At 36.1% G+C, this 15,204-nt stretch overlaps 1 protein-coding gene across 1 annotated transcript; it reads left to right on the top strand.

Moving 5' to 3' along the window:
* Positions 1 to 4,734: 4,734 nt before the first annotated feature.
* Positions 4,735 to 15,152, top strand: olfml3a (olfactomedin-like 3a). Its single transcript, XM_051096320.1, has 3 exons — positions 4,735 to 5,011; positions 7,603 to 7,885; positions 10,394 to 15,152. Exons 1-3 carry the CDS (start codon positions 4,901 to 4,903, stop codon positions 11,182 to 11,184), a joined length of 1,185 nt encoding a protein of 394 aa, XP_050952277.1. The 5' UTR covers positions 4,735 to 4,900; the 3' UTR covers positions 11,185 to 15,152.
* The last annotated feature ends 52 nt before the right edge of the window (positions 15,153 to 15,204 follow it).

Genomic DNA, 15,204 nt, shown 5'->3' with positions numbered 1-15,204 from the left:
AAAACAGTAGCTGCAGGTCAAAAATGTCAATCTAGTGCAACAGCAACAATTAAAAAGAAGCACAGTGGAATAAAACAAATACAGCTATTAAAGCTCATGTCATCCAACATGTATGACTTTCTTCTTCTTTTCAAAGTGTTTTGGGGGACAAAAATCAACGTTTCTGCATATAATGCAAGTGTCTTCTTAAGCTAAATGATAGGTGTGTGAGAAAAATACAAATTTTAAATTTGACAAATGCTAATTTAAAATTTGACCTTCATGTTCACTTTAATACGACGGCGTTTTAGTGCCACCTTAAAAAAAAAAAAATCTAAGATTACGAGATTAATCTCGTAATATTTCGAGAATAAACTCGAAACTACGAGAATAAAGTCGAAATGTTACGAGAATAAAGTCGAAATGTTACAAGAATAAAGTCGAAATGTTACGAGAATAAAGTCGAAATATTTCGATTTTTTTCTCGTAACATTTCGACTTTATTCTCGTAACATTTCGACTTTATTCTCCGAAATTGCCTCTTTTGTGCAGTCTGAAATGGCGACCAGTGGTCGACTCCACGGATATCGGTGGTTACATCTGTGTGCTATTCGAACAGGATGTTGTTTCTCAAGAGACTTTAGCCGCTTTTCCACTATCGGGCCGAACCGTTCTCTTCGCTTAACCGTTCCGTTCCGTGCCGATCCGTGCCGATCCGGGCCAGTCAGCACGGATACGGCTTCATTTTCCACTGTGGTGCTGATAACGGAACTCTTTGGAATGTAAACACAAATGTGTCAGTCGTTGCCTTGGTAACGCAATTGTAATATAAACAGAGATATGGATGATGATCAGATGTTTCTGTTTTTGGGACTTTGTTAAATAACAGAAAAAAGGACACAACTACAAACAACGCAAAAAATAAAATCAACAAAAGGCGACGACAGGTATAAGGTTACCAACAAATGCTGAGGGGATATGCATGCCAACGGAGACGGACAGCGTTTTAAGAACCGTTCGGCACGACAGTAGAAAAACGGCTTCGCCAGTACTTCAGCCGGGGTCCCAGCGCATTGTGGCATATGGATTCATATGATAAACTCAAGCCGTACGGCATTGCAATTAATGGTTGCATTGACAGCTTCAGTCGGTTTGTGTTGTGGGTGGAAGCGTACAATACATTCACGTAAAATACGACTTTCTTTTCGTAATTTTGACACTATTTCTCAAAATACTACGATTTTAATCTCGTATTACTACGAGTTTATTCTCGAAATATTTCGACTTTTTTTCTCGTAACATTTCGACTTTATTCTCGTAACATTTCGACTTTATTCTCGTAACATTTCGACTTTATTCTCGTAGTTTCGAGTTTATTCTCGAAATATTACGAGTTTAATCTCGTAATCTTAGATTTTTTTTTTATTTTTTAAGGTGGCACTAAAACGCCGTCGTACTTTAAAGTGTTCCTGTACACTTTCATTAAAAAAAAAAAAATAAAAAATAAAAATAAAAAATAATGATGCAATATAATTATAATATGACTTAGTCAGAACATCACTAAACATGCTTTACAATTTATTTAACATACAATGTTATTTAAACACTTTTTTGAGATTTGTAACATTTAATTAAAAAGCAATTGTGGCCTCCAAAATATTAATTGTATTTAAACTCTCATCAAGCAACTTTAATACCTCAGTATGCATCCTCAGATTTGATGGTTAAATTTTGAAGCCTGACATTTACCTGATAAAAGTTGTAAGTGAAGCTGAAATGTGTTATGATTGATATATGAAAACAAATTGGTTCTTACACATAAAAAGCACAGAATTTTGAGCTTCTGTTTACCAAAGTGCATGAGATAATTCAAAATGTAACAAGTACCATTCAAGACGAAATAACATTGTAAGGAGTAAAAGGTGCTGTTTTTTCTTCAGATATGTAATAAAGCGCAAGTAGTCAGATTAAATTGTTTTTGAATAAATTGCAAATACCTCAAAATAAAAATTAAGTACAATAATTAAGTAAAATTACACTTGTATTTTAAAGTATTTTACACTCGTGCATATATAAATGTAATGTAAAACAGCAACAAGCCACAGATTTGGAAAGTCAGGTAACCCAAGAAGTAGATTTTGCAGCTTGCTTATGCTTCCATCTAGTGGACGTAAATGATAAAACGGAAAGAATCTGTGTTAAAACAAATTTGCTTGAGAATGGGTTTTGTGTGTTCTTTTAGCTAATCATAGTGTATTTTACTGTAGATTATGTCCATAAACAATAGGTCTTTCGATATCCACAACAGTTATGTAAAAAGAAAAAAAGACATTTTTTAAAATATACTGGCTTGCATATAGCCTCACAAAAACTGCATGACAATACATAACTGTAGACTGAATCCGTGGCATAAAATCGGTCAGACTGCTCAACAGGGTTCATGGACTCCAGTCTGCAAGCGACCGAGACTGTTGCCAAGACGACACCAGCTGCACGAGCGAGCTAAAAAAAAAAGTATGAAAACCAGAAAGACAGGAAAAAGGTTAAATCACAGCTATTCAGTGAATCCTTGTAGCCCTGTTAAAGGCAGACTACTATGTTAGGTCATAAGGTCATATATTTAACGTATGTTAGTTCATGTTAGTTTTCCTCAGTAACATATCATATTGTAATGACAAGAGTGTTTAATTCTGACATTTGTTCCTGGATATTTGGTATTGAGCTCAGGCTGCGTGAATCCTTGATAGAGCTCATCTGTCTGTCAAAACAAAAGGTCAGTTTCTTCAGTCACTTAACCTGGAGAGCACATCGACGGACATAGAGACAAAAGGTTAAACCTCTGAGAATGAAGGAAGAAAAAATGTAACATGCAGTACAAAGCATTTAAAAAATTTAAAGTGTTGACCCAGTCAAACCACAAATTCTTTCTTAACAACAGTCTTTAGTTCTCAGAGCTTTTCCTCCAAGAATTGTGGAAGATTTACTTTGTTGCTCCTGAAGAGAGATTTAATCATAATAATCAAAAACTGCTATACGTGAATGATTTTCTCTCTGTATAATTCAGTTTAGCATTCAAGGCATCTTCAATTGCATGTCACTGTAAATTAATCGAGTGCCCTTTCAGTGGTATTTGCATAACCAGGATGATGATATATTTCTGGTCAAGCAATCTTAGATATAGGGTTGTTGCTTAACTCAGAACAAATTTGTTTTGGTATATTTAAAGGAACACTCCACTTTTTTTGAAAATAGGCTAATTTTCTAACTCCCCTAATGTTAGACAGTTGAGTTTTACCATTTTTGAATCCATTCAGCCGATCTCCGGGTCTGGCGGTAGCACTTTTAGCACAGCTTAGCATAGATGATTGAATCAGATTAGACCGTTAGCATCTCAATCAAAAATGACCAAAGAGTTTCAATTTTTTTTCTATTTAAAACTTGACTCTTTTGTAGTTACATCGTGTACTAAGACTGACGGAAAATAAAAGGTTGCGATTTTCTAATAATCAAGGAACTTTGCTGCTGTACCATGAGTGCAGCAGGCGCAGTGATATTACGTGGCACCTCAAAATAGTCTCCCTCACTGTAAAAAACAATTTGTTGAGTCAACTTAAAATAATTTGTAACCTGGCTCCTTAAAATTTTAAGTTCAGTCAACTCAAAAAAAGTTTATTCAACTTGAAATGTTAAATTATGTGACAACTGAGATATTTGAATTGAATCAACTTAAAATTTTAAGGCAGCTGGGTTACTTATCCATCTGTTAAGTTTAGCAAACACAAATATGTAAGATGTTACTTAGTACAACTTAACATCTCAAGTTGACTAAACTTATTTTAGTTGACTGAACTTAAAATTTTAAGGCAGCAGGGTAACAAATTATTTTAAGCTGACTCAACAAATTGTGTTTTTTATTTTTTACAGTGCAGGTGGTCACAGTGGTTATGTTGACGGAAGTCATATAATATCATTGCGCCTGCTGCACTCATGGTACGGCAGCGAAGTTCCTTGATTATTACGCCAGAATGAGAGTATAGTTCCTAGCCATATCGGCCTAGAAAATCACAACTTTTCATTTTCCATCAGTCTTAGTACACGATGTAACTACAGAAGAGTCAAGTTTTAAATAGGAAAAATATCGAAACCCTTTGGTCATTTTTGAGTGAGATGCTAACGGTCTAATCAGATTCAATGACTTATGCTAAGCTATGCTAAAAGTGCTCCCGCCAGACCCGGAAATTGGCTGAATGGATTTGAAACTCTTTTCAAAAAAAGAGGAGTGTTCCTTTAAGTAATTTAATCACCATTGTACCAAATTGTTAAATAAAGTTGCCTGTATGAGATAATTTGTGCATATGAAGGCAACAGTCTATAGACTTATAAAAATTAAAGTCCTTTACTGTCATGTACGATTCAGTGAATAACCTATAACATCCATGGAACATTTCCATTACATAATGTGTTTTTTGTAGTGGAAGAAGGTTCTTTAAATTAAATGGGAAAAAGTGATTCATTAAGAACTGTTCACAGAAAGGCATTACTATGAAACCTACATTTTTATGAGTGTACTTTTAATAAAAAATAGCAGAAACAGGAAATAATGCATTATATAACCGGTACTGTATTTCACTGACTTCATCTTTAAAACACACTACATGGCTCTCTTTGAGGACGGAGAGAGGCCAGAGATATATGGCTCCTCCTTCCCAGTGTTAGTAAAAACATTCCAGCCAAGTGGGAGAGCCAGCGAATTTGAAACCCTGGAAGTCCGTGTTTCTGGTCCCTTCTCCTTGTGAGCACTCACACGCTCACTAGAGGACGAGGACGGCCCTTTTGCAGCTGCAGCACATCAGCCTCACAGAGTTTGGAGTGTTCTTTTGTTCTGTGGAGTACCTGAAAGTGTCCCTTATCCAAAACCACCATGAAAGCCACCATATTCTTCATTCTCTTGACCGTTTTGGCTCGTTCAAGAGGCCAGTACCACTATCAGGGCCTGATGAACTACTTGGAAAACAGGATGCTCGCTATGGAGGTAGGAGAAATTGCTTGTCTGGCTGCATTTTGGTATACTTTCAGCAGTCCTGCTAGTTTTCAGCCATTTTACAGAGATGTCCTCTTTTTAGACATACATCAAAACTCTGAGATTACCAGTGTTAAAAGGACAATCAACAGAGTTCATTACACTTATTCCACTCTTGATAATGTAATATTTGTAACAGCAATAGTTCAGATTGAGAGTACAAAAAACTCACGTTCCTCAAACACATCGTCCCACACAGCAGTGACTTCTCAAACCATCAAAAAGTGGAGATCAAAGCCATTGTTTATCTAAGCCAGTGCTGTCTCACGTGTTTTTTTTTTTTTTTGTATACTGTCTCGAATGAAGCTGTACCCCAGAGCAGAGAAACATCCCAGTGATTGACAGAATAGCTTATCTTAGCAGTTTTGTTTTCAGTGAAGCTGAGCTGAAAATATAACACTGATTCAATGACCAAAATAATTACTCATGATTAAGTAGACACTTCATTAAAATAATGAATTTATTCAGTCAATTTACATATATCATATGCAGACAGGTCTGTCTTGATTACCTGAATCAGCAGGAGCATTTTTCATAAAAAGAGTGTGAGGTTGGGCACAACTGGATTAAAATCTTTGTAAGGAAAGAGATTTTTTTTTTTTCCTGGCTCCAAAATATATCATGACTGAAAAAAAATAAATTTTTAATGAATATTTATAGAGCAACAAAATTTATGCAAAACGAAGTTTGTTTTGATTCAAAATCATGTAATATTAAATTCAGCTAGAGCCGGAAGCAAAAGACCCCTGGGGTGGCCACAGTGATATGCTGTACATATTTAATTTATTTATGACAATTTGGCACCATATTCATGCACTTTTAATACAGTAATATATTTTTGTGAAACATTTAAGCATGTATTTTTTCTGTAGCCCCTGCAACAAGGTGGCTTTGCATCTCAAATTTATTTAAGCTATCTGACAGCTGCTGAAGAAACTATTGATTTAAGCACTTTGATGAAAAATTAATCTCACATTACTTTTTAAAAGTAAGGGGGTCAGTAAGTTTTTTTGTTTTTTTTTTAATCTGCTTTCATTCATCAATGATACATTAAATCAAAGTAAAGTCATATATAATGTTAGAAAAAAATCAAATAAATACTGTTCTTTTGAACTTTATTCATTAAAAATACAGAAAAAAGTCTCAAGTAGGCTATCATGTGCCCTGTTATTAAAATATTATTTACAACTGACCCACTTTGTTTCTGTTGCTACGTCCAAAAGCCATGCCGCTCTCACGCCACACATCAAATACTTCGCAGAGCAAAGAAGAAACTGACAAAGCGCCGACAGACAAGACAGAGCAGGTTTTTTTTGTATGAAACAAGACCAGTAAATTGCCGTAAAGTCACAGGAATGACTTTACGGGTAAATACAAAAATGCACCATTCACACATCGGTTTCAAATTAGCTCTAAATGGTTGCTCCAGCTGGTGTTGTAAACATGGAGGAATATAGTGTTTTTTTGATGTTTTCATTTGTGTCAAATATTCACATTAATGCAGATGCTTTTGGGCCAGAGACATCGAATCCATCTTATTTTTTATGTGAAAGTAAGCATAAAGTAAGGGGAAAAACGAGAAGAATAACAAAGTGCAGTAAATGGCAAAACTATTTGCACTGGTTAGACACACCAGTTTGCAATATAAAGCAGCTAAACAAGCTGTTTTGTACAGATTAAAACAGCTGGAAGTGGATGAGACCGGAAGCCAGACACATTAAATTAAATTACTCTGTACCCGCTTTTATGGGAAATATAATGTGGATAGACGACTTCAGAGTAAACTACACAGCACAGAGTAAATGCATCATCTGCGTAAGAATTTTATGATTGGCCCAGAGCCGTTAAAATTCAAAATTCCTAGAATTTTAAACCAATCAAAATTTGGCCCAGAATAGACGTCTTACTTCAATGAATTCTGAACTTGTATGGGCTCATACCTCCTATCCCGATTTTGCAGAGAATTACAGGTCATTTACTAGTAATGTTAGTAATATTATAATTTCTCATACCGGTAAATTGCCGGAACTAATTTATGTTTGAAAAGGTCCTGATCTCTTAATGGTAATTTACCAGTAAAGTCTATGTGTGAAAAGGGGGTAGTTGTCTCAGCTTTCAAATTTTGTCATTTTTAAAGAAATTCAAGCAATAAATAACCTTTAATGTGTTGTGACAGATTGTTGTGCTTTAACGCCTCAGTTCAAGTAGCATGTGAATTAATCATTTCTTCCTCTTTACTAGTTATAGCATGAAATAGACATGAATGAACATCAGAAGGTGTCTTGTTTCAGACGTCAGTACACAATTTTTCAAATTCAAGTTTAAACCTTTAAAATAATGAATGAACTTTTTATTCTACAGTTTCCTTGACTGGGAAAAAGAGGCTAACATATGCGGTCTAGAATTAGTCAACACCTCTGCACCATTCTTACGAGAAGACCTTTAATAATGCACAGAAAAATTGCTGCTGGAAAGAATTTGCTGCGGTCTGTGATCATTTTAAACAATTCCATAACTCATTGGTGTGTTTGTTATTCTTCCAGGAACGCATTGCCTTGTGGCATGAACAGAACAACCGCTACAACGCTGACCTGAAGGAATTCAGGCAGCAGGCTGCAGACCTGTTAGAGAAGTTGGGCAAGGAGCACAAAAAACTGCGTTCAGACATGGAGGGTGCAGGAGCACGCGTGGACCGTGTGGAGCGTGAGATGGACTTCATTGAAACCAAGAATCCCCCTAAGCCTTGTGTGAAAGCTGCAGACAAAATGGTGGAACAGGATGTGGTTGTCAAAGAGAGGAAGAAGGAAGAGTTCTTTGAGTTGTCTGGTGAGTCAGGGGAATTGAGTCTTGACAGCTGAAGCTCAACTTCTGTTCATGTACTCTCAGTTTTAACCTTGACATATTCTTGGTCAAGTGAGACTGGCTAAATTTAGCATATTACATAGTACACCATTTTGGGGGAAAGGTTTGGGGTTTTCTCTGTAAAACTGTAACACTGGAAAATCAAACTGGAAATTTTAGTAGCTGCAATTCAAGAGAGTATGAACGAAGAGCATGTGCTTTGATTTAAGACATTTGTTTGTTTTGAGAACCAGCATCCCAATTACACTCCCCCATTTTGGGATTGAGCTGTAGGCCGTGTGACCGTCTCATCCGAACGGTCTTTGCTTTGATGCAGAAACCCTGGTTTCTGCTAATGCTTGGCTTAAATCAGGGATTTATTGATTTAAAGGATGTGCTGTTGCACTGTTCTGTTAATTAGGAAACAAGGAACAAAGAATCAAGCCAATCAGTTCACTGGATTAGCCAGTTGGCTTTTGTGATTTAGATGTTATGCAACTGTTGGGTTGTAGCCTATTTTGTTATCCAGTATATTGGAATCAAAGCAGATGAATCTAGATGTTTCATTTGGCTGTTCTTCTGTCTCCACCAAAGTACAGCGTTGTTAAAAGTGTGTATAGTCCAGTAAAATGCTACTTGATCTCATGACAAAAACATACCTGTGGGAACGATTTTGCAAATATGCAAACTACGTACCATATCACAGCAGTTATCCAACAGAAATGAACAGTGTTGGGGGTAGCGCAAATACAAGTAATGCAAGTTACGTAATAATATTACTTTTTTCAAGTAACTAGTAAAGTAATGCATTACTTTTGAGTTTCTAAGAAAATATCTGAATTACTTTTTCAAATAAGTAATGCCAGTTACTTTTTTCCCTATTTATTGATTGACAAGTCTCCTGTCAGGGAATTGGGAGTAAACATGATGTTTCTGTATTCTAGACTAAATGTGAACATGCATTAATTCATCTCACTCACAAAAAAAAACAGATTTAGTATTCCTCAAAATTAATAAAAACAGTGAAATGCAAACTCAGAAAATGACGCAACCCTGCAATAATTAAATGTTAAATAAAACAAATATCCTTTATGTATTTAATTCCATTTTATTAACCAGTGTCTTTGCTGCTGACCTTCGATGATGCACTTCAGCCATACTGATAAGCAAAAATTACTTTAGATAAACTAACATTTGTGCTTCATTTTTTTATAGCTGAAGAGTGATCTCCTGCATAAATGTACTTTTATTTCAGCCTGAGGTGAATTCATTTCACTTTTGGTGTAAAAGGGCTTTGACATTAGGATTTTTTTTTTATTAAAAACAAAGAAGCGAGTCCTGCCCAGATTTAAGAAGTAACGCAAAAGTAATGTAACACATTACTTTCCATAAAAAGTAACTAAGTAATGTAATTAGTTACTTTTTCAGGGAGTAACGCAAAATTGTAATGCATTGCTTTTAAAAGTAACTTTCCCCAACACTGGAAATGAGCACTAGAGGCAGTAAAACAAAATTATTACAATTTATAATTTTAATTATAATAAATTATAATAATAATCTAATTAATAAATGTCATGGCAAAGCTGAATTTTCAGCATCATTACTCCAGTCTTTAGGGTCACATGATCTTTCAGAAATCACTCTAATATGCTGATCTGGTGCTCAGGAAACAATTTAATATCATCTATGTTAAAAACAGTTATGCTTAATTGTTTGATGAAAAATATATATTTAAAAACAGCATTTATTTTATTTTAATAAGTCTTTACTGTAACTTTGCATCCTTGCTGAACAAATGTATTATATTTTTAATAAATAAACAAATAAACACGCAAATAAATAAATATAATTCTATTACTGGCCCCAGACTTTTGAACAGCGGTATATATATTTAAAAAAAATAACTTTTGATTGTACTGGCATGGGAATCCACAAATAAAAAGTGAAAATAAATAAATAAATAAAAATTAAAAATACATATGTGTATCCTTGATTGTATGATTGCTATAAGCTTTATTATATTTTTTAGAACAGACTGAATCAATTTAATTTATTGATTAAATGTAATAGCATTTTAGCTGCAAAATGTGTCAAATTATGCCAGAAGAATCGATTAGAGCACAAAATGTTTCAATAATTGTGTGTCTTCGAAATTACGTGTCTTAGAAATAGTTCCCAACATCTTGTGTATTATAATGAAGAGTATGAACAATTATCCTCGTTAAGCCCCACACAATCCTAGCCTTCACATTTACAACAGCAGACATGACATTTAAGGGTGGATCTTTCACTGATGGAGGCTTACGATGTCAGATTTATTTCTTTAATAAAATAAAACAAGGGTTAAACTCACAAACTTGACTTCATTTTTCATAAAGCCTTCTTTCAGTGCTTGTGCAAATTAAGCAGTCTGTATAAATTGCTTTCAGAGTTTGCCTTATTAATCATAGGACGCTTCTCATTGACATTAATCATGTTTGTTTTCATCGTCAGTGTGCGTGAACGTTGTATCCAGTCTAAAAGCAATGAAGATCCTTAAGCGACTGGGAAGCCCGAAAGGTGTCTGGACCAAAGATGCCAGGTCAGCAAAAGTCTACGTCTTCAACAGCACGTCCGACAACACGCTGTACGAGTTCAACTCCGTGCGAGAGCTTTCTGCATCGTCAGGCGTATCTAAAGCTAAGCAGATCACCTTGCCCATCTCTTGGAACGGAACCGGTCATGCAGTCTACGATGGCTTTATCTATTACATCAGTGAAAGTTCAGAACTCCAAGTTATTAAGTATGACCTCAAGAACGGTTCAGTTGCAGACAGCGCAGTTCTTCCCATGGATGACCGCAGCCCGGTGTACCAGCTCAATCCAGAGACGCTGGTGGACCTGGTGGCGGATGAGGATGGGCTCTGGGCGCTGTATCCGGCTGGAGACACTATTAATCTTGCTAAAATGGATATAGATTCTTTGGATATAGAGCAGATGTGGGACACGGCGTGTCCGAGAAACAATGCTGAGGCTGCTTTTATTGTCTGCGGCACGGTCTATGTGGTTTACAACACCAAGCCACCGAGCCGCTCGCGCGTGCAGTGTGTGTTCGATGTGAACGACATGGTGAGCAGTGGAGAGGCCCCTCTGATTTATTTCCCTAGGCGCTACGGGGCCCATTCCAGCCTCAAATACAATCCTGAGGAGCGGCAGCTTTATGCTTGGGATGATGGGTACCAGATTCTGTATAAACTAGCGCTGAAGAAGAAGTTATGGGCAATTATGCCACCACCTGAGGAATAGTGGCCTTTTTTTAGCTCTTAAAGGGCTTTGTGTTTTTACATAAAGGGATAGTTACTGAAAATTAAGATCCTGTCATTATTTACTCACCTTCATGCTGTCAAGTCTGTATGACTTTATTTTTTTTAAGGAAAATCATTTTTTAATCATTTACAATAAGGATTAAGGCATCTGAGCTTCAAAACCCTGCTGAAAAAAAAAAACAGCTAAAAACAGCTAAAAATGGTGGTTTAAACTGATGGTTTAAGATGGTTTAAGTTGGAAATAGTTTGTTTTGGTTGGTCTCCCAGCATGGTTAGGCTGGTCAAGCTGGTTTTAGCTGGTCGTTCCAGCTGGTCTCCCAGCCTGATCAGTGAAGGAAGTGTCCAAAACCCCTTTAAAACCATCCTGCTGACCAGCTATGGCCAGCTAAAACCAGCCAACCAGTTTAGGCTGGTTTTACCTGTTTTATCACCAGGGAAGGGACACAAAACCATCATAAAATTTGGTTGATCCAGTTCACAACATGATTTAGTCTGAGTGACTTGTTCATGACTAAACCTGGTTTTAAGTTCAGTTCACCGATTCCCCTGCTGAAAAACAAAACAAAACTGGGAGGGAGACCTGCTAAAACCAGCCACTTCCAGATTGAACCAGCTAAGTTCAGCCAACCAGTTTAGGCTGGTTTTAGTTCAAGCTGGGGGACCAGATAAACCAGCTACTTCCAGCTTAAACCAGCTAAAATCAGCCAACCAGCTTAGGCCGGTTTTAGCTGTTTTTATTGTTGTTGTTGTTTTTCAAAAGGGGCAGTTGCAGAAATGGATCACTCAGTGAAGGGGAAGATTTTCTGTTTGTTTTATACAACTTAAACTTGGGGCTGTTTTTTTCCTCACATAAAGCTGTCATATGATTTCATAGTTCACTCAAAAGGAAAATTATTCCATGATTTACTCTCCCTTAAGCCATCCTAGATGTATATAGGGGCTTTTGCACCATATAGTTCTAAGAACTAACCAGCAAGGTGGTTCCTCCTATAAAAACTGTTCCCCCTTCATCATTATCCTGGTTGCATTTGCACCGTCAACAGAAACTCTAATGCGGCAGACAGCCACGTCTTTATTCGTGGCATTTACAAACATCAACAACCGGTGAATGGAGGATGCCATGATCGGAATTGTTTTTGTTGCGTGTCGTGGGTTTCATGATAACGGAGATGGAATGTAAACACACAATTTACACGATTGAAAGTGCATGAAATTGAAAACTTGCACTGTTATCATTGAGGCTGAGAAAAGAACACAACGCAGCAGACAACAGGTAGTTAAGGCTACGTTTATTCTAGTGCATTTTTGTTTTAACCCCTTAACTGTCACCCCCAATTTTTGAACATAGACACACTTCTTTTGAATGCAGACCTAAAGTTAGTCTCTTTATAAAAGAGACAATCAGCAGATTTTAAGTGAAATCATTAAAAAAAAAAAAAAAAAAAAAAAAACAATAATAAAAAAATAAAATAAAAAATATATTGAAGTTTACATTAACTGTACTGTAATGTACTGTACTATTTTTTATGTTTATATAAAATTAAATTTTACCAAGTAAGACGTGTTCCTGGATCAACATCTTTTGTTGATCCTGGAACAATGTAGACTTAACCCAATCCCTACCTCTAACCCTAACCATAATTTATTCCTAAAACCAGAGGGAAATGATAGCTGATTAACAAGCCTAAACTGACATTTCCTGAAGGTTATCCCTCCATTCTGACTGGTTGATTGGAATGTTGCTCCAGGATCAACAAGGATGTTGATCCAGGAACATATTCTACTTGGTGAAATCACTTTCACCCCAACGGTCAAGGGGTTAAAACTCCTGTCATTTACACTACTCCAGTGTTTTCGGCCCCTTGAAAACAGAGACTTCCAAAAAAGACAGAACAGTTTTAGTTTAAAAACTCCAGGGTTGCGTTTCAGTGTAAATGGACGAAAACTCAGACTTTTGGAAACAATTGTGTGGCCGCCCACATTTGCTCTGCGCATCCTTGGCAACTGTGTAAACCAGGGGTGGTGAACGTCAGTTTTGCTTCAACCCTAATCAAACAACCTGAGCAATCCAGGTCTAAATGGTTACTAGAAAACTAAAGATAGGTGAGTTTTTATTAGGGTTAAAGCTGAACTTTGCACGGCTGTGGCTCTCCAGGCCTGGAATTCACCATCCCTGGTGTAAACTACAACATCATGCTCATTATGAATGGTCATGTCAAATGCATTTTGGGTTATGTTGTGTGGACGGAGATTGTTTCTGAAACAGTGAAAACGCTAGTGAAAACATTTTAAAACAAAAATGCACTAATGTAAACAGGGCTTAAATGTCATTATTGCTCTTTTCCATTTTTGTGTAGTAAATATTTACATGGCTTTTTAAAAATGCTAAAGTAGCTGGTGTTTTGTATGCGTTTGGTCAAGCGTACACTTACATCACTGGTAGTTCTAAGTTTTAGATCCTACTCTGAAGTAGGAGCTAATTTAGTTCCCCCAAAACAGAGTTCCTAAAACTAAATGCGTTCCTAGTTCCAAACAGGCCAAACAGCAGGAACTTCAGCGTAAATAGTTCTGTGAACTATACAAAGGTTCCTCTGATGCGAAAACCCACATGACTTTCTTCTTTCAGATGAATGCATTCAAAGTTATATTAAAAAAAAAATGTCTTGACTTATCCAAGCTTTATTATGGAAATGAATGGTGGTCACGATTTTGAAGCCCAAAATAGTGCTTCCATCATAAAAAAGTACTCCATGTGGCTCTGGTGGGTCATGAAAGGCCTTCTGAAGCAAAGCGATGGATTTGTATAAGAAAAATATCTATATTTAAAACTCTATAAACCATAATCTCTTGCTTACGCGAACTCTCATACACGTGTTCACGAGAAAGTTGCGTCCCAGCAGCCTTTATTAACCCCACGCATGAAGTTTTTTTTTTTTTTATGATGGATGGATGCACGTTATTGGACTTCAAAATCGTGACCACCATTCACTCCCATTTGGGCTTTTTAAAAATATAACCACAATTGTATTTGTCTGAAAGAAGAAAATCATATACACCTAGGATGGCTTGAAGATGAGTAAATCATGGGGCAATTTTCATTTTTGGATACTTTTGGTGAACTATCCCTTTCAGAAGAATGGGATATAATTTTTTTTTTTGTTATAATACCATATAATACAACTACGTTTTATCATACTTCTGTGGTAATTTTGTTTCTTTGTCCCCTTTCTAGTGTAATGAATGTAATTGAACAGCATTCATCAAAATGATTACATAAATTAAATAAAGTCATACAGGTTTTGGGACAAGATGAGGGTGAGTAGAAGATGACAAAATTGAGGTTTTTGGGTGATCTAATCATTTACCTTTAAAAAAACACAGATATATTGCTTTTGTTGCACATTTTATTAAAAATATGAGACGATACACAGTCTCAATAACTGACTGATCAATGCTAACCCACTATTTGTGATTTGATGTTCACAAGACTGAAAAGAAACAGCTTTATCCTTGAAATGACTGAACCAACATTTTATTTTGGCATTTTTGAAATACAAGAACCTTTTCAAACATTACAAGTTATATTGCAAGTACAAATGATCAATACAAAATTAGAAAGTTGCTCAGATTCACAAGGGGGGCAGAAACAGGTTGTTAAAACACCAGCACACGAGAGTTAGCGATGAGGTAAAGAACCAGATCTAAACCTTATTAACTTTACATTCACCTACAGAAACACACTCTATGTTATCTGAGTATTACAACATTGGTGATATTGTAAAAACAGGACCAAAAAGTTGTACTTCATCACAACCATTTCTTCAACAAGGTGACTTGGAATTTTTAAAGATTCTGTTCAAATATGAAATCTATTTTACTACATAGAAATATTTAAAGCTTACTGTAACAGATACCCTATGAGAAGATGGAGGACATTATGTAAAACTAGCCCCAAGTGCTGTGTAGATTTCAAGATATTTCAACACCACCAACTGGAGAT

The sequence above is a fragment of the Labeo rohita genome, chromosome 23, assembly GCF_022985175.1.
Source record: "Labeo rohita strain BAU-BD-2019 chromosome 23, IGBB_LRoh.1.0, whole genome shotgun sequence".
Taxonomy (NCBI): Eukaryota; Metazoa; Chordata; class Actinopteri; order Cypriniformes; family Cyprinidae; genus Labeo; species Labeo rohita.
This window is presented reverse-complemented; position numbering and strand designations above follow the sequence as displayed.

Excerpts from the sequence above, each read along its gene's own strand:
- olfml3a (XM_051096320.1), top strand. The coding sequence starts at position 4,901 with ATGAAAGCCACCATATTCTTCATTCTCTTGACCGTTTTGGCTCGTTCA. Across the intron at positions 5,012-7,602 it reads ACAGGATGCTCGCTATGGAG|GAACGCATTGCCTTGTGGCA; the intron begins GTAGGAGAAATT and ends TTATTCTTCCAG. Across the intron at positions 7,886-10,393 it reads AGAGTTCTTTGAGTTGTCTG|TGTGCGTGAACGTTGTATCC; the intron begins GTGAGTCAGGGG and ends TTTCATCGTCAG.